The sequence below is a fragment of the Zonotrichia leucophrys genome, chromosome 11, assembly GCF_028769735.1.
Source record: "Zonotrichia leucophrys gambelii isolate GWCS_2022_RI chromosome 11, RI_Zleu_2.0, whole genome shotgun sequence".
In the NCBI taxonomy this organism is placed as follows: Eukaryota; Metazoa; Chordata; class Aves; order Passeriformes; family Passerellidae; genus Zonotrichia; species Zonotrichia leucophrys.
Window position 1 is genome coordinate 9,310,217 of NC_088181.1, and position 19,844 is coordinate 9,330,060.

Consider the following 19,844-nt stretch of genomic DNA (forward strand, 5'->3'; position numbering starts at 1 on the left):
TAAATTTTCATATTATTCATGTCTATACCTATGTATAGATTTATTTGTATACATATATATGAGGAGACTGAGGTTATTTAGCATACCTGTCACTTAATATATATTCCAGATCTCCAACACTGAAAAAATATATTTTTTAAATTTAGAATGATGAGGAATTTCAAATGTACATCTGAGATAACAGGAGGGACAAATTTTCAACTTTATGGGAGTTGAGAAAGTGATGAACAACATGAGATCCATGATCTCAATTAAGCAGATTTTAAAGTATAATTCTGTTACAACAAAAATTAAATTTTGGATAGTAGCAATTTCTTTTTACAATATGTAATCTTCATGTTTAAGTCTGATTCCTTTACTATTCTTACACAGTTATTTATTAAATGTATTAAAGATTCAGACTAAACTTTTATTTGTTGGCTTTACCTTCCAGAGGTGGTGTGGCTCTTTGTCTGAATTCCCAAGGAAGAAGAAATGGGGAGGCTTTGGTTCGGTTTGTCAATTCTGAGCAGAGAGACCTTGCCCTGGAAAGGCACAAGCATCACATGGGTAGCAGATACATTGAGGTAAAAAGTTGTGACTTGAAACAAATCTTTGGAGAGAAACCTGAATATTTTAAGCTATGTTCTCATTCAAAACCAAACTGCACTTCTGTTTTGCTCAAAGTACCAAAACACAATTCTCTTGAAAGTATATATGTCGTTTAAAACTGAACATTGTGATTTTAATGTGGTTTTTTTTTGTTCTTTCTTTCAAGGTTTACAAAGCAACTGGAGAAGAATTCTTAAAAATTGCAGGAGGTAAGTGATGCTGGAGTTCAGTGTGATTACTTCAGTTCATAGGAATGTTGTTCAAGTTCTTTTTTTTTTCCTTGACTGAGGATGCAAATGGATAATGAAGTAGCTTTTCCTGTTTTGTCTTCCAAGAATGTTTGACCCTGTCAAGTTGTGAAACTGAGCTGTGAGCATTTGAGCTGTGATGTTCACAGACTTTCCTCCTTCTTGGAGGAAGACCAGCCTTTGCAGTGGAAGCATCCATGTATCTTGTATTAATTCACACGAATCTTATCTTTGCTTCAATTTTATTAAAATATGAAGCACTTGCAGATGAAGAGGTTTTCCCCTCAAAACAGATTGCTGAGAGTTAGTAGTGTTTTGGGTCTTGTCTGGGTTTGTTGTGGCTGCTTACCTACTGCATTCTTCCTTAGTGCTCCCCTGCTGCTGCTGCTGCATCCCCTGGAACTGGGTGCCCAGCCCTGACCACAGGTTCTTAGCTGACCACGTGCTGTTATCTCTCTGCCAGGCACCTCCAATGAAGTGGCCCAGTTCTTATCCAAGGAAAATCAAGTTATCATCAGGATGAGAGGCCTTCCATTCACTGCTACCCAGGAAGATGTCTTGGGCTTCCTGGGGCCAGAGTGCCCAGTCACAGGAGGGAAAGAGGGACTTCTCTTTGTCAAGTACCCAGATGGCAGGCCCACAGGAGATGCATTTGTGTTGTTTTCCTGTGAAGAATATGCACAGAATGCACTTAAAAAGCACAAAGAAATACTTGGAAAACGTTACATTGAACTCTTCAGGAGCACAGCGGCAGAGGTCCAACAGGTTGTAACTATTGGTTGTGAGACTCAAAACAGAACAGTTGAAATATTTCTTCTTATGCTTACACACAAATATGTTGTAGAGAATCATGAACATTTATTATATGAAAAATGTCAAGAAAGGTCAATACATATTTCCTAATGGGTATGGAAAATTGTGCAGCATTGGTTTTGCTTTGATCGGGGAGGGGGTGTTTGTTTTGGGGTTTTTTTTAAGCTGCCACTGCTTGGGTGGTTTTATTTTTACCTTCAGTCTATAAAGTGAAAATCATGTTTTTCTTCTCCTTAAAGGCTGACTGAAATCACAAAAGTAATTCTAAAAATATAATTGATTGATAGTATTGTAGTAATACTTCTTGAAAATCTGCAGTATGGTCTTTAAATGCTAGTCTCCATGTACAGAATTTCTAATATTAAATCTAAATCTGGATGCATGAAATGAGCAACCGCTTTCTTGGAAACTAAGAATTAAGAGGATATATCTGGTTTTTATTGGTGAAAGGAAGTGATTTTTTTTCCCTGAGGTGATATATTTCCTTTTTCCCCTGTCCTTCACCAGTTCCTATCATTACCTTCTTAAACTGGTAAAACCATTTTATTTTGTCACCAGCAGCTTGTCCCTATGAAAAATATCACATATAGTATTTTTCTTCCTGACACAGAATACTTCTAGATTGGTGGCTCCAGAGGGAACCAGTATTAGATTTGGTCTGGTGTTTGCATAACCACTGGCTATAAAAGTGTAATACAGTTACTGTGCAATTTATGTGACAGGTGAAACCTTTCTGTAGAAGGGATGGGGCAAGGGAAAGGATATCCACACTTGTAGATCATTGCCACTACTGTGATATGGATATTACAACAGCCAAGAATCTGTGTGCTGTGAGGATTGGGAAGTGGCATTTCCCTGTCCTCCATAACTTCTTCCTCTATGACAGCTGTCTAGGCTGACACCCAAACTTTTTTGCTGCTTGGGCAAGAGATTATTTCTCAGGAAATTATGGGCTACTTCTTTGAGTAATTACAAGAATCAAAGCCAGCTCTCATCTATTTAGTGTTAGTACAAAGTAATTGCAATATTCTCCACACAACTGAGAGAGATTACTGTCCTGAAATGCATTACAAGGACATTCTTGAAACGAACTACCTAAGCTGAATCACTTTTAACAAAACTAAAGCTTTGTGATCTGATTTTTAATACCTCTTTTGGAAGAAAGTGTTTATTTGTGATAATCATCAGTAAAAATGGTTTTCGGCAGTAAGCCCCTACATGTGTCGTATGTTCCCTTTGTCATTTGGAAATGAATCAAGAGAAAATGTTGAGATCAAAGTCTCCTATATTCTTATCTCTAACTTTTATTTTTTCCTCAGAAAATCTGTACTTGGAGATGAGCACTGGGGTTAAACAAATAAGCACTCTCACTTAACCAATCAGTTTTAAAAATAAATTAGAATTAATACTTTCAGTTACTGGCTATTTCAGGTCTCAGTCCTTTTAAAATGACTTGTTTTAATTTACCCTGATTTAACTAAGAACTGTATGTGGCAATACTGGTTTATTTGCACAGATATGATTTCAGATATTCCTTTTTGAGATACCATAAACAGTAATAGACTTTTTTTTATATTGACATGAGAAAAGTCTGTTATTGGGGTCTGGCAAATTGAATTTATTAGCCTTCCTCTCTCCTTTTCTGAGTTTAAAACTTTCAAATGCCCAACAGAAAAGTAACCGCAGTGACTTAGTATAAGAAGGGTGTGTTGGAAATAGTATTGTGAGAACTGCCCTGTGCTCAGACAGATGATTGTAAATCTGCATTGCTGTGGGTTTTCTGCCAACAGGTACTCAATAGATACATGTCAACACCTCTTATTCCAACCCTTCCAACTCCCATCATCCCGGTCATCCCCCCGCCGTACACCATCGCCACGGGCAGCGTCCGCGACTGCGTGCGGCTCAGGGGCCTCCCCTACACTGCTGGCATTGATGACATCCTGGAATTTATGGGAGATGCCACGGGGGATATCAAGCCCCATGGAGTTCACATGGTCCTTAATCAGCAGGTAAGGCATTTTGCATGGGAGGAGTAACTTTGCATTGACTGAACAGGTTAGGAGTCAGGGCAGCTTACCTGATCTTGGCTTTAGTCTTCTCCAGCCTTGGGAAAATGTAATGTTCTCTTCATCTGTCTTTGCCTCATTTCTCTTCCCCTTTTACATACACCCTTGCTTTTCTCTCTCTGTATGTATATATGCATCAGCCTGGGAAAGATGAAGCTTGTTCTTTGAATGATAGCTTGATCCTGAAGGCTGTTTGCAGCTAGAGGCTGGAGATACATTACAGAAATCTCTCCTTTAGATGGCATAGCTGCTCTGTCAGCTTCAGGGTTCCTGCTGTGTTGAGTGCTCTTTGTGTCAAAATGAGGTTTTTCTAACTTGATGAGCAGTTGCTCAGGCTTTAAAGAGAGTTGATAATTAAAAATTTTGGTTTGGGTGTATTTTAATGATGTGATCATAGAGATATATTTTCCCTGCTGTCTTGTGTTAAAAGTAAGCTCTTATTGAGAGAAATACTGAGGTATTAAAGAAAACACATGAGTGATCTACTATATTTGTTTAGGAGTTTCTTTTGTGTGTGTATATTTTTTTGGTTAAGAAAGTTTTTGTATTTTATACAGACAGGTATATCTGTCAGATTGCAGAAAAATCAGGCCTGGAAATCAACTTCCAATGCAGCTATGGACTTTACGAAAGGATCTGGAACTTTATGCTGTTGTATTATTACCTTCAAAGCAGTTGTAGGGAAGGCAAAGCCAGGTTCTTCCTAGAGCTTCACAGCAAAAAATAAACTACATCCAAAAACCCCCATTCCAGTTGATGGAAAAGGGAAAAAATAAAACCACAATGAGAAATTAGCTAAGCACCTGAACAGATTCCCAGAGGTGATATGGAACCTTCACCCCTGGAGATGCTCAGATTTCAAGTGGAGAAGGCCATGAGTGGCCTGACGTAAATTGAAAGTTAGTCTTGCTTTGAACAGCTTTTGGATGAGAGACCTCCAAATTGTTTTCCATGCTACAAGATTCTGTTTCTTTCTGCAGAGGACTGAAGCAGCATTGTGTTCACTGGGCACTTGTTGCATGAGTCTTGGTTTTTCTGCTCCTAAATAGAACTGTGGAGTTGTGAGTCATTTGTGCCAGAAAAGGAATTTTGGATACAGGCTTTCAGTAAATGTTTGATCTTGGTCCTTTCTGCATTTCTTGTGATCTGGGTGATTTCATAACAGATTGACCTACAATTACTTCCCCGCCTCCCCTAGGGACGACCGTCAGGTGATGCTTTTATCCAAATGAAATCTGCTGACAAAGCCTTTATGGTGGCTCAAAAATGTCACAAAAAAATGATGAAGGACCGTTATGTGGAAGTATTCCAGTGTTCTGGAGAGGAGATGAACTTTGTTTTAATGGGTGGCACTTTAAATCGTAGTGGCTTATCCCCACCGCCATGTAAGTTACCATGTAAGTCTCCAATTCTTCTGCTCTCTGCTGCTAAAGGCTGATATGTGGTAGGTGCTGAAGCTTTGTGGCCTTTCACCTTTTGACTCGGGTTTTGCCATGATCAATAATCATCCATCTGTGTACATGCTAAGATTGGAATTGTTCCCTTTGGGCAATAATGGGACTGATCAGAGGCATTTTTATTGTATTTTCGGTGGTGAGTAGAGGGCAGCAAGGCCTTGCCAGTGAAATTGTTGCACACTTTGCTTTTTATGGGTGTACTGTTCTTCTGAGCTCTGCAGTAGACTTGCCTGTAGTGAAACCTACTTGGAATGAGAGGGATTTTTAAAATGGGGAGAAGTTCTGTATTCCAGCTGCCAGTGAGTGCTCTTGCTATCTTGCCTCAGAGCATTCAGAAGGTACTCTTTGGGCTTATTTTTGAAGGAAAACACCTACTGGGATGATATACTAACCAACCATAGAGTGCTGAAGTTGGATGGATTTTAATTTTTTTATTTTTAAGATTACAGTGAACCTTACTGAGGAGCTATAATGGAATTTTACTGTATTGTTCTAATTAGTCTCACTACCAAATCACAAAGCAGATACTGATGTATTTGCAAAATAGTAAAAAGCTGCCAAATATAGTATATAAAACCAATTTGACTGCACACCAAGCCAAGCTTATTGTTCCTGGACAAATTAGGTATTTATTCATCAAAAACCATCAGACTGGTGATCTAGTGGGGAATTCTCCCTTCCATTTGCTGTATCCTAAAAATACTTTTTGAAGTCTCAGGAAGCTTATACATGAAGTGTCATGGTCAGTAGTTATGGATGCCCATGTGTGCACCCATGTGGATGCCCAAGCACTATTATGGTGCTTTTGTCCCACAGAGTACAACTTCTGTTAGAAAACACCAGGGTGTGTTGGTGTGCACGCCTGCTTTCTCTATGCACATGGCTTTATGCTTTCTTTTATTAACTCTGAAGTTCCCTACTTTCCATTTACATTTAGACAAGGCTGCTCACATCGAGAAGCTGTGAACTTTTAGGAATTACTCATTCCCAATGCCCGAGTTGTTTTTCGTGGCAATGTAGCAAAGGTCTCCAGGGGAGAGGCTAGAGAGCAGTCTCTGCTCAAGGGTTCATGGGTTCATCAATCATGCCCAGATGGTTTCAATCACATTGCTGTAGGAGTTACTCATCTGAGACTTCTCCATTCTGATTGCTTTTTGGTGCTTTGTTCTGCTTTGGTTTTAGGTCTTTCTCCACCAGCAGCTTATGCTGCTTTCCAAACAGCAGCTGTGATCCCAGCAGAGGCAGCAGCCCTTTACCAGCCACAAGCCCTCCTGCCATCCACCAGGACGCCCCAGGCCTCTGCAGCTGCTCCTCCAACTGTTACCTACTACCCTGCACAGGCTGCTCAGCTCTACATGAACTACACAGCTTACTATCCCAGGTAACGCCGAGATTTCACTGCTCCTCTTGACCTTCCATCCCAGTGTGGTAGGTGACTCTGTGGTCACCTGTGAACAGCTCTTAAATTTGCACTTCTAGTGTAGGTAGTCCTGGGAACTTAATGTTCAGCAACAGAGGCAGAAACCATTTTAACTGTTTCTCTGTGACCTTTTAAGGGGGTTCATCTCTGCAGGTTCTGCTTCAATCTCGTGATAATGTTGGCCAAAAAGGGTTTTTTGGTACTGAGGCAATGTCATCAAGGCAGTTCTATTTCTTGGCCAGAAGAGAAACTGTGTCAATTCACACCTCCACCCTCACCTCTTAGTTTGTTCTTTTACTTACAAAACTGTTTTCATGCTGAAAGACTCATCATAGGTGTGGACTCCGTGTACTCGGTTTGATTTTGTACATCCGTGAGACCAAAGAACATTTTTACATGTGAAAGCAAAGCAAATCTCCACCTTTTCCCTTCCACAGATGGTATCAGCATGAGTCACTGAAGTCTGGTATAGGGGTTGTGGGGAAATAGCTTGTTCACTGATAGCTCCTAGGCTTATATGACACTTGCTAGCTTGAGTATCTAGGAATTTCCTAATGAGCCCTGACCAGTGATGGAGATGCTAATTACTCACTATTTTGTGGCTCAGAAATGCCAGATTAGGGTGTTTTCCTCCTTTTCATACTATGGCAACACCCCTCCCCTTGATTTCTTTGTGTTTTCATTAACGATCTTAAAACAAGTCATCTGCAGCTACTTTTCCTACTCCCCTGTGAAATAACAAATGCCACTCCTTTTGTCTTTAACTACAAATGTTAGCCATTTTCCCTTCCCTCCCTTCTCTAAAAATAGATCATGAGACGCTGAAGAGAAATTAAGAAAGTCCTCAAAACAATCCACATCGGGACTCTCTGTTTTTCTGTAGTATTTGGATTATTTTTCGAATCTAAGTTTTTGGTTTCTTAGTAGAACCAGTGACTGGGTTTTGTAACAATTTTGCTCCCTTTCTCTTTCAGCCCTCCAGTATCTCCTACCACGGTGGGGTACATTGCAGCTCCCCCAGGAGCTGTGGCAGCTGCTGCCACTGCCACCCACACTCCCATCCTGCCCCAGCCTGGAGCCTTGGTCCGGATGCAGGGCTTGCCATACAACACAGGAATGAAGGAGATACTCAGTTTCTTCCAGGGGTACCAGGTTAGTATGCAGCCTTCTCCTTGAGACCTTCTCCTTTGGACCTCTGAGTATTGATCAGTGGAGGCCAAACTGACCAAGCAAGAACTTTTGGAAACTGCAAGATGCTTGTGGTATATTTAACTGGCAGACTGAAGAGTGACACACAATTTGCCTTCCTTCTCATTAAATAAACAAATCCTGATCTGGAAGCAGCGATTTGGTGTCTGGGTTTGGGGTTTGAGTTTGAAGAGCTCAGAGCCCCAGTGGGATTGGGGCTGCCACAGGAAAGTGTGGGCTGCCAGAAGTTTTCAGCCCTGGCCACTTGGTGGTGGGAGCCTTTTGGTAGGGTCAGTGTTTGACCATCAACACTGAAAGTTTGCTGATTTGTAATACAGAGAGCTGTGAGCTGGGTGTGGTGACTTGCAAAAGGAGACACAGATGTCTTGGTCAAACATTGTTTCAGTCGCTAATAATTTTGGTTACAGGCAGGAGCATCTTTCATTAAAGCTATATTACATTGCAAACTAAAGAAAATCTGTATTATACATGCTGTCCATTTTGATAGCAAATATACTACAGGTAATGTCAGTCTGTATGGACTGATGGAATGCTCTCAGGTGAACAAACAGAAATTTATCTTCTTGTTAAGTCTTTAAAAAAAAAGGCACCAGCTACAAACACTGTTTTCCAGCAGCCCTGATTTGATGTCTTCTGCCTTTTGTCTCAGAGGATACTGTATTTATATGATGGTTTGTCATGACATATTTGCTAAAAGGAAAGGTAATTGAATATGTTCTGGTGAGTATTTAACCCCTGTGGGTAACAGCACTTACACAGTTCCAACTCTGCCCTTTTGGGTACTACTTGGAAGCTCTGACCTAAAATCCTCTTTATGGCTCTCAAACCACTGCAAGTGAACAAGTGATTTGTGGCAAAAGGCAATAATATTTGCATATTTGTCCTTCAACATTCTGGGATAACAGTGATATTGCAAGAGGTAATAGGAAACACTCAGGCATGGTATGTTTTCTTTCTTTATTTCTTTTTTTTTTTAACCTTTAGATTCTTAGAAGACAATGAGCTTTAATTTGTTGAGCCACCTATCTGGTATGCAAATAATTGTAGACTGAGAACAGATGCTTAAATGTGTATGTTCCAAGTTTTGAGTATTTGGAAGATGCAGTGCTCTACCTGTTGTGTCTTCTCTTTGAAAGCAGTTCTGCATACTCAGTTTTTCAGTGGAAAACGATTATCACATAAAAAGTGTAGTGAATTTTGACAAACAGTAAAAAGAAACTGCATATTGTATTTTAGGGCTTTTTGTTCCACAGATATTTCCAGAGTTCAAACCGAGTTCAGTTATTTGTGGCTTTCATGATACCCAGAGAAGTAATAAACATTCATCCCATTGTTTAGCCATCGATATTTTGCCTTTTAGTTGTTTTCTACTGCCTGGGGGTTTTGGTGGATAGATGGTGGATGTATTAAAACCTTAAGTATGGAAACTTATTTGCTAAATTGAAATTCAGCTAGAAGTGTAACAGTTCCTTTGAAAAATGTGGCCTGAACCTGTCCATGCATGGAACAGATCAGTGGCCACTTCTAGCACCTCTGCCTTTTGTTAAATCTTCAGTTTAGTGAACCTGGACTTTGTGTCTCATGCTCAGTTTGCCCTTCTCCTCATTTCTGCATTTGGAGAGCAATTCCTGGTGTTTGTATTGCACAATTAAATGGTTATAAGAACAGAAATTTTGCCACAACATGAAACCTATATTCTGTTGCTGCAACCTCCTGTGATCATCAGTTACTGTTATTAAATTGGTCACCTCTTTGACTTCTTTAGAAGATGTTGTCCAAATGAGATCAGGCTCAAGATCTTATAAAGGAACTAGGAATTCTTTTGAATTGTTCTTGGAATCCCGCATGTGGTAATGCTAATTTTATAGTCATTCATTCCTTCAGGGCAAAAAGAGATGGTGACTTACTGTAATGGGACAATATTACATCTCTGGAGCAACAACTAATCTTTTTTTTCTTTTTTCCTCCCCTTTCTTCACATTGTTTTTTCATTTTCTGCTGCTGCCCAAGGATTTATTGCACGATGCTTCTGCTCGTTCATAAAGTGAGCCCTTAATAATCATCAGTGGTTTGGGCATGGTTTTAATCTGTGTACAGCTAATTGATGTTGGTATTCAATGGTGTTCTGTGTTGGTATTCTGGGAACAGATCGGAGATGCTGAAATGGAAGGGTGATTTTTGTCTTTGTGTGTCCTTGTCTGGAAGGAACAGGGTTTAAGTTTTAGTTCTTGCTTTATTCTCCTCTGAATTTTTCCTTCAGGCTTCATGGGCTCTGTATACTGCATGTGTGCACATGTTGCTACTTAAGTGAAGGCACTTTTCATACCAGACCTGCCTCTTAAGAGATATCATGGGCTTCAACAAGCTGGTCTCAACATCAGTACATGCTTCTAAAAAGAAATAATCTAAAAGTCTGCAGATCAGCATTTTAATTTTCTTTTAATTTTATTATTATTAGCCTCTTGTTTAGTATTTCAGCAGCTCAATTTCTTCCTGTAGCTCTGTTTTCTTGGATTTTTTTTGGTGAAAATTCCTTCCAGCTCGCATGTATTTATTGTAACTTGGATTAAGCAATTGAAAAACTTGGGAAGAATTTTAATAGCAAGTCAGGGAGATGGCAATTTTCCCCATCACCTTTCTGTATAATATTGTAGTATACTGTAATCCTCAAAAGAGCTAATATTGGTACTCTCTGATTCAGTAATTCACATTAAATTGTTTTTAGTTGTAGTGTAAAGCAATAGGGCCATTGATTTGAGTCCAATTATGTGCTGGATACATAGCTAAAGGATAGCTAAAAGCAACCACATAATCCAAGCCAACTAAAACCACATTGAGAAAACAACAAACCCCAAAATAACCAAAACAACAACAAAACCCTCACCATGCCATTCCCCAGCTGCTCAGCATATCCTGGTCTCTGGGCTTTATGTTGAAGTGAGTGACCCATGATGGGATTGTGAGGAGACTCTTCAGGAATTCAGAAAAGTAACTCGTATTTCATATCATGGGGTGAAGTCTGTGGAAGAGGTGGTGCAAATGTAGTAATAACATACAAAAACTCCTCAGTGTTACTTCAGGCCATCAATCTGTACAGCTGCAGAAGCAGTGAGAGAACTCCAGTAAATAATTATTGAACAGGGATAGTAATTGTGATGAATATATATGAAGTTGACACATAGTAGGACAAAATTTTTTGCTGAAGAATTTTTATTTTTCTTTATTTAGTGTCTAAATACTTAATAGGTTTTACTATTTAGCCACTAAAGGAATTAATGCAAAATATTTTAGTCTCCAAATACTGGAGACTCTTTTGGGGTAGGGGTTCTCATTCAGTTTTCTTTTTTTATTGTTGTTTGGCTTGGTTTTGTTGTTTGTTTGGTTTGGATTTTGTGTGTGTTTGTGTGGGTTTTTGTTGGTGTGCAGTTTCTCAATAATTTTTTTTCTGGGAATGCAAATAGTGGCAGGGTTGGAATCATAACAAGAACTGTTAGGTTAATATAAAAGCAGAGACAGCTTAGCTGTGCCTGTGGTCTTAGCTGACCAAAAACCAGTTCTCAGCTGTTGTCTTGGCCAGGATTCAGCCTCCTTTTGGTAGTACTTGCTCAGTTTCTTGGAGGTTGGCATGAATGTGAAGTGAACTCATGCCTGCCTGGAAAAGGCCCTGTGGATTAGTTCTTAGAAAGCAGACTTGCTATTTAGGTAAGTTGTGTGTAAGAATAGCTGTTAAAAAAAACCCCAACAAAGAGACTAGAAGATGACTAAGATTTAGGGGCCAGGGTCACCACCTGAACTTTTTAAAAGCCCCCTGAATTTGCTGAAAAAGTCTGGGATGGAAAAGTAAGGACTTCTTTGTGTACATGTTTCTACATAAGAAAAGCATAAAATAAATAGTGTTCTTTAAAGCCCTACTGGGCTTAAGTGTCTTTTGTCTACAGCTATAAAGAGCTTTTGCAGTATATTAATCCTCCAAGGCTTCAGAGACACAGAATTTAAGGCTTGCTGGTAGAGGGGAGGAGGATGAGTTGTGGTTAAAACAGTAATAAGGAAGTGAAGGGAAGTGGATGGATGGCTAAATTCCAAGGGCACTAATGACATTGCTCTGCTCTGTCAGGACAACAGACTTCATTGTTGCTGACTTTTTAGGGATTAGGAGTTTCTTTCTCTGAAATCTGTGCTTAAACAAAGTATTCTCTATTTCCTTTAAGATCTTTTTGAAATCTGATTCTCTGCAGTCTGAGAGGGGGATACCCCATCATCTGTGTGCCAGTCCTGGGCATGGCACCCTCTGACTAGGGAAGGGAAAGGGGAAGTGGTAGAGGAAGAATTAATTCCCACTTACTGAGGCTGGAACTCATCTGGCAACACAGACACTATTCCATGCTCACCCCCACACTCTCACAATAGAGCACACTGCTTGTTTTGCTTTATTCCTAAATTTATCTCCTGCCTGGAAATGTGGAGAAAGCATTGTGAGACTGGGACCAGTAAATTAGAGGTTACAGTTTCTGTCTGTTGCCTCCCACGCTTGAAGCAAGAGACTGAAGTGGCACCCTCTGTATTTTTGGAACAGGCATTACCTGTTTCAGTCTCTGATAAACAGAAGGTTCAGGTGGTATCTCTCCCACACAGAGTTCAGGTATTTGTGGGTGTTTGTATTGGCAGTCTAATGGTACAATTGATGTGCTTCTAGGGGCAAAGCCAGTGTAGGGTATTTCTCCTGACTCTTGTGCACAAGGTTGCAGTTATCTGCCATCAAACCTGATTCTGTATTCCAGGCTGAGTCTAGCTACGCTTTTTTCCAGAGTCCAAGAGTTCTCTTTGGGAGCTGTTCTCTGATAAAGTTTATGGGCAGTTTGGGCAAGAATTGCAGCTATCTTCCTGAAGTGGCCATTCTGTCTATGATGTTTTCCTTTTCTATCATTTGCTCCTGTTTTTCCCAGTTGGAGTGTGTCTAAATATACTTTCCAGTTTCAATTCTGGTTTGTTTTTTTTTTTTTAGCAGTGGGTTATTTTCTCTAGATTGCTTTGTATGTGCTGTTTTTAGACTGAGTTTGAATATTCACTGTAGGAACTGCAAAAATGAAATGGAAATCAATGACTTACTGGTTAGTGACCTGGTTAAATCTGTGCACAGTCTGTGAGGGGAAGACAGTCCCATATTTCTCTCAGCAAGAGAAGAACAAAGAAATAAAATAGGTTGAAGAAAAAGAAAATTCAAGGAGGAAGTTTAGTGTATTGCATCTTTATTAACCAGTTTACACTTGGTCTGGTCCTGTGTGGTTGGATGTTCTTGTTTTGCTCTTATGGGTTTTGAAATGCAGACAGAATCAGAAAGATTTACAAACATGTGCTTGCTTAGGCAAGTTAGGGTAGTTTTAATTTTATTTGAAGAATTTACTGTTCTACAGCTTCTGTTTTAATTGACTGCAGTCTCTCACCTATCCTTGTGATTAGATGCTACTTCTATTTCTAGGTCTTTTGATTAATTTATTTTTCTTCTTTCTTTCTCATTTTCTTTAGGTTTTTGCCTAAGCTCTGACATATCTGTACAGGATATCTTTACAACTTTCATATTTTCTACATTGTTTATTCCATTTCAAGTGTAACTTATGAAATACTGTCCCTTACAAGAGTAAAACTGTAGAACTTTGCCTACTGTACATCTACTGATAATCTAAAGTATGTACTATCTTGAGACATTCCTTCCAAAGAGTAAACTTACATTTTGTAGATTTGTTTCAAGGGCAGGTCTGGGAATCATATATCTAATATTTGCACGGTCTGGTTGCCCTGGCAGAGACTATCTAGAAAATACTTCTTATATTTGTCTTTTACTTAATGGCATGGGTTTAGATATGGCTAGAATTCAATAGTAAAATTTTGGGGTGTTCTTTTCTTTTGTATTCTCTGGGCTCTTGGTTATTGTTTTCTGTGAAAGGTGTGTACAAGATGGTTGGTGTTTTTCTTTCCAACTTCCCTTTGTATGCCCAAATATACTCCTTTTCTCCCTAAGCTGGCAGGAGACTTTTTGCATGATAGAAATATTAAAGGAAAGGCAGCACAGTGCATCTACATTGTGTGCATTTGGCAATCATCTAAAGCATTAGTCTGTCTAGGGGGAGACAGGAAACTCTTCTTGCCACTGAAAAGATATTCTACAACTCAGGTTATGCTAAACATTATTGTCTTCTGGATTACAGGAACCACTCAAGTAATCTTTGCAGCATGTGTAAGAATGCTCAGTCCCTTCCCAGGATATGTGATTTGGAAATATTATGTGCTAAGAACAATATTTCATATTGATGTATTTCCTGACTATATATATTTGTACCAGACCAGTAGTATGAATGATTACTGTTCATATTCAGCATCTCAAAGAATTCTTAGATCTGATTCATATATGAGGGTTTTGTTCTAATTTCATAGTGTGACTGTTCTGTGCAGTCATTATATTTATTTTAATATATTACTTCTACAAATCTGTCATGATGCAGTTACACTATGTAGTTTATTTCATTTTCTGATGTAGAAATACACTACACTAGCATAAATGCTATTTTACCTTGTGAATGCATTCATGCTAGGGCATTATTTTCTTTCATTACATTGGTGTAGCCTATGGAGTGTTTTTCACTCTTCCCTAGACAAGCTGCACTTCATTTCCATGAGTGCATAAAAGATCTGAGTGAGATCCATTCAATTATTCTGATCCCCCACCTCAGTGTGCAGGCTGGAAGATGCTCATCTGTCCCAGTGACAGCCATTATTGGGTTTGTGATTGTGCTTATGAAAATGTAAGAGTTTGGTTACCTGGTGCTGCCATCTCATGAGTAGAAGGAAGAAAGGAGCACTTCATGGTCTGAGCTATTTCCCTTCCTTGATGAGGAGCAGTTCAAATACACAGTTTAGAACATTCCCCACAAGCATTTACTTTATTTCTACAACCAGTAATGCAATTAATGTATGTTTTATCTTACATAAAAGTTGTTTCTGTCCAGTTCAGTGTCTCCTGCCAGTTGTTATAGCCAATGCTCTTAATTGTGGTTGCAAATGATGGTCTGTGTGGCTTGCTGTGCCAGACTGTTCCTTCTCTTGCTGATTGTCCCATGTCACACTTGTACTGTAGTATGCGCCTGATGACTACAATGGCCTAATTCAGCTGAGCGATCAAGCCAGGAGTGTGTTACAAGCACCGAAAGAGTGGGTCTGTTTGTAACTTTGTAACTTCTGAAGAAGGTAAGCTGTGACTGCCAGAGCCTGGCTCTCCAGAGGTGAATGGGAAGGGAAAGAAGGGCTTGGTGCTACAGAGACCTTTGCTTGTGGCTCTCCCTCTTAGTAGCTTGCATTGGGATCCTGGTTTTAGTCTTCCTGCTTCAAAAATCAACTAACCCAAGGAAATGGGCTGGCTGTGATCTGCGGCTGCTGGGGCAGCAGTGGTGGAGGCAGTGATTGCCTGGTTCTGCTCAGATGGTGTTCAGCTTCCAGAAGGGTTTGGTGATGCATGTATCTCATGTGAACCTTTCAGTCCAATATTCTTCTCTTAATAAAGTCATAGAAGTTTATTTTTTTCTCCCTGATATTGCTAGGAAGAACACAGAAATATGTGTGTTAAAACCCCCAGACCTCTGGCTGTGTATTTCTGTGCCATATAACTGGCTAGAGATTAATATCTCCTTCTTGTTCTCCCTAAAGCAATATGAACTATTGCATTAGTTTTTCCAGAAGAGGCTTTTTGGTTATAGTGACTTTCTAATGCAACTCTCTAGGTTTGCTAACAGTAGATTTTCCTGCATTTTTGGCATTACACATAGTTCTCAGAGAAACTTTATTATGGCCCATGTGAACTACACGATGCCACAGTACTACTGTATTCCATTCAAAAGTCTACTGATTAGTTAGTACATTTTCTTTTTCCTTAAGAAAAAACCAGAACAACCTCTCAGTTTAAAAATGGCAGTCACATATTGTGCCTTGAGAGAATTACTTTCACAGACAAATGTACTTTCACTAACAACCACCAACTCAGTTGTTTTCAAATTAGTTGTTTTCTTGTGTTGGATCTGTAAGGAGCAGATGGACTGCATGGTCTGGTAATTAACTGGAAAACCAGATCAGCAGCTGGTTTCTACTAAGTATGTCATGGGAACAGTCTTTGGCTAATTCATGGAGTAGCTCAGTCTGAATTGTGAGTGGTACAAGGTAGTATTATATAGGTACCACTGTTAGAGAGTTTAAAAAAAATCCAGGAAAAATATTTGTATTAATCTGAAGCTAATTTTAAAACACATGTGTACATACAGAAAATCTATTTCTCTAGAATTATCTGTAAATAAGTACTTAAACCCAATATATCTTAAAATGAAACGGAAGAGGTTCACTTTGTTCTTTTAATTAAGTTGCTTGCAGAATGTGTAGACTTCTTTGCTAACTTTTTGTGCAGCTCTCATAACATGAATTTCTAGATCCCTACATTGGTATTACACCAATATTGCCATTTAAACTATGTTCTTAGAGCTCTCCTCTGTGCTCAGAGGTCTAACTGTGTTCCATATGGTTTTCAGCTGACTCTGGGCTGAAATATTAAAATTCTGTTCTGGACTGATGGTAAATGAGTTGATCCCATATGGATTAACAGCAAAGAGCTGGTTTAGAGCAGAGCATCTTTTAGGTCAGGTTTGCAGCTCAATCCAAGTTCTGTACAGCTTTCTCTTTGAGAGAGGGTTACTCTGAAATAGAACAAGATTGTTTTATTCCAAACTAGAAGTGGGCTTTAGAGGTTACGTATTTTATCTTTTTTTATTTCTTTCGCATGTTATTTCTTGACTAACTTTAGTTTTCTGAGAAGAAATGATAGAAAGTTGGTACTAACTGCCTTATGCATGGTTTTGGTTTTTAAAGTGTGCTGTTGCTTATATTTTAAGAATATTTTTACTGCCTGCTCAATGTTTGGGTAAGTGAAGCTCTGGCATGCACTTGATTTATTTTCATATGTTTGAATGTAAAGCTGATATATGGTATGATACATGAATGAATTGCTATTGGTAATAACTGAGAAGTCTGCTGTTTCTTGTAGTACCAGACAGACACAAGTTCTACAGAAATGAAACACTTAAATATTTAAATCTTTTATAAACTTAAGAGAACATATGTCACATGAACATAACTTGAATTAATATTCATAAAACTGGTTGGTTTTCCAGCATTGCTTTGTCTGACGCTGTTTTTCAAAAAAATTAACTTTGTATGCTGAGCTTTTGATCCTTCAGTCTTTCATTGTGAAACTTCACTGAGATTCATTTCTGTCCAGCAACCAGGAGCTCAAACTTAGCTTGGAAGAATTTCCTGCATCTTATGGAAAACGGGTGGGGTACAATAGGGCTGACTGTAATGTCTGCTTTGAACTCAGCAATTTGGAACTGCCTTTTGAGACTTTATGAGAGCAAATGCCCTCAAAAGTAAATCAACTCCAAATACTAAATAATCTTGTCTGCTAACCTGCTTTTCCACAGCCTTGTTAAAATTACAATAAATATTTATTTAATTTAGTTTTGCACCAAATTTTACTTCATTGTTCTGGAAAATCTTCTTTGTGCTGTACACCTGTGTTGAGTTCAGCTCATTCTCCCAACACAGAACTCATACAGCTCTTTTATTTTTGGCATCTGTGTTGTTTTTCTTTTTTTAACTTTGTGTGTGAGTATTGACATACCTTAAAAGCCTTTGTCCCTTGGCCAGTAGTCCCCATAGTACAAAAATTATTAGTGCCTGGATTTCTTGCTCCATTTACCTCCTATTAACATCTAACTCTCTCCTTTAATCTCAATTGCTTCTCTAGAAAAATTTTTGCACAGAATTATGTCTACATCACTATATTCAGCACTCCAGCAGAGTCAGAGCTGCTGCTGCTTGCCAAGCTAAAATTTCTTTTGATCTTTGATTCCTTCTCCTTCCTATTCTTAACTTCCAGAATGTTTTCACCATGGACACAGGAGCGGGGTGAGCCAGAAGCACTAAAAAATGCACCAGCATTAAAAACTACATTTCCAGGTGTTGTTGCTGGTCTTAATAGTTTTTTTTTATTTTTATTTTTTCTTCTTGTACCATTGCAGCTCCAAGCAGATTCCATCCTCATGCTTTACAACTTTAGTGGGCAGCCCAGTGGCGAGGCGTTGGTGACTTTTCCAAGCCTGGATCTAGCTAAGCAAGCAGTGGCTGAGAGAAATGGACAGCTCCTGGGCAGCCACTGTGTGCAACTGTACCTGGTCTAACTGAACACTCTGGAGGATGAGGAAAGGATGCTGCACTCAACACCCTGCCCTCTGCAAAATAAGAAGTCTTCCCTTGCCACCCAGGCAGCAACAAATGTGCCTTTTCAGCATAACCTGCTGGAATGCAGCATGGTGCATGCCCTTTTTAATTTGAAAAATGGCGTCTCCCATGCTAAAGTGAAGCCAAAAATTGTGCAGTTAATTTACTTAATTTCTGATGTACCTGTGTAAAAAGAAGCAAAGCTGCTCCTGGCATGCAGTTAATTCTGAAGACAGTCCAGTGTCACTTCAGCTACCGGGACCACGGGCGAAACTTACTCAGTAGCATTTGAAGTGGAAAACTATGCTTGAGTCATTCAGATCCTTCTGTGTTTAGTTTTTAAGAGTTTACACTTGACAAAGTGTCTCGTTCTTGTAGAGTTTAAATGTCTTTAGAAAGGTCTTTTGGAATGCATGTCTTACCCAGTTCAAAGCGTAGATCATATTGATTTTTGTTTTGTTTTGTTCTTGACTGGAAAAATATCAGGGTGCTGGATCCTGAACCAATTGTGCTTTTTCATGTTTTCATTAGACATTGTTTTGCAAAAGCCATATTTGACCTTACCAGTGTACTGCTGCAATGTGTAAAGCAAAAAAATAAAACCAACAGCAAAACCAGAAAAATCCACTCTTCCCACCCTGCCCCTAACCCCATATTCTTAATCTCTACAGGACCAAAAATGGCACATAAACCTGAGTACTAATAAGTTATATTTTTTTATTTAAGCATAATAGCTTTCAGATACTGTATTAAAGATTCTGCTCTAGTTTATGTGCATGCAATTTGTTTACATCTTTAAACTACTTTATTTGTATATTATGAAACAGCAAGATATGTTGAAATCTGAATTCTCTAGTGCATGCTTTTTTCTTTTTCCCTTATGTGTATATACATAAGCTAGAAGTACTTTTACGTCATGTAGCATGTGTTTAAAAAAAGACATCTGCTGTAGAAGCACTAAATGACTTTGTTTTTACTGTGCCTTACTTCTAAATCATTCCAAGTGCAATACCAGCAGAGCAAAATGTAATGAATTCTGTTGTTGACATGTTCATGGATGTCTGAATTGATCTTTTTTTGTTAGTGTACAATTTGAGTTGTACTTTAAAGAACTGAATGATGTATGCTTCTTTATACTACAATAAAAGAGATGCTTACAATGTGCATTGCCTTTTGAAAGTAACTTATGCTTTGCTTTAATGTATTTTCACAGAGCATCAGGCTTTGATAAATAGCCTTACACACTTTTCTCCTAGATTTAGATGAGCATTTTTACTTTGTGACATCTCTGTTTTTTGGGGGATTGTGGTGGTTTTTTTGTGGTTTTGGTTTTGTGGGTTATTTTTTTTTTTTTCATTTTGTCTTTTTGCATGTTCTAGTAAGCCAGAAATCTGTATGATGCCTGCTTCTCTCCTAGCGCAAAGCATTTTAGGCAACATGATGTAACTGTTTACATGCCTAGTGTTCTCTTTCTGTTGCCAGAGGAAACAAAGTATTGAACTTGAAATTGCATTTGTGTTTGCATTTAATTGACCTAACGGGTCACTCACTTATCCGTGCAACCCAAAATGCTACATTTAAGTCAAGATACAGCCAGTCTGCCTTTTTATACAGAAAATTAAAAAGGGCGAGGCAATCACATCAAGGTAAGAAGGTGTGTTTCTCTCTAGTCAGACATATCTCATACCAGATACCATTTCATCATCAAAATCTCCCAAATTAAGTT

General features: G+C 38.8%; 1 protein-coding gene across 5 annotated transcripts in view; it reads left to right on the plus strand.

Moving 5' to 3' along the window:
- The window catches only part of ESRP2 (epithelial splicing regulatory protein 2), a 42,139-nt gene extending 22,870 nt beyond the window's left edge, over positions 1–19,269 (plus strand). For 2 of the 5 annotated variants that reach the window (XM_064723059.1, XM_064723060.1), the window contains exons 9-16: positions 434–566; positions 758–800; positions 1,303–1,604; positions 3,443–3,664; positions 4,920–5,118; positions 6,361–6,559; positions 7,573–7,750; positions 17,920–19,269. In XM_064723059.1, the coding sequence (XP_064579129.1) occupies positions 434–566; positions 758–800; positions 1,303–1,604; positions 3,443–3,664; positions 4,920–5,118; positions 6,361–6,559; positions 7,573–7,750; positions 17,920–18,078 (1,435 nt within the window). In that variant the 3' untranslated portion in view covers positions 18,079–19,269. Of the gene's footprint in view, positions 1–433; positions 567–757; positions 801–1,302; positions 1,605–3,442; positions 3,665–4,919; positions 5,119–6,360; positions 6,560–7,572; positions 7,751–14,936; positions 15,047–17,919 lie in introns of all 5 variants that reach the window. The other 3 variants (XM_064723063.1, XM_064723062.1, XM_064723061.1) reach the window with 3 other exon arrangements.
- The last annotated feature ends 575 nt before the right edge of the window (positions 19,270–19,844 follow it).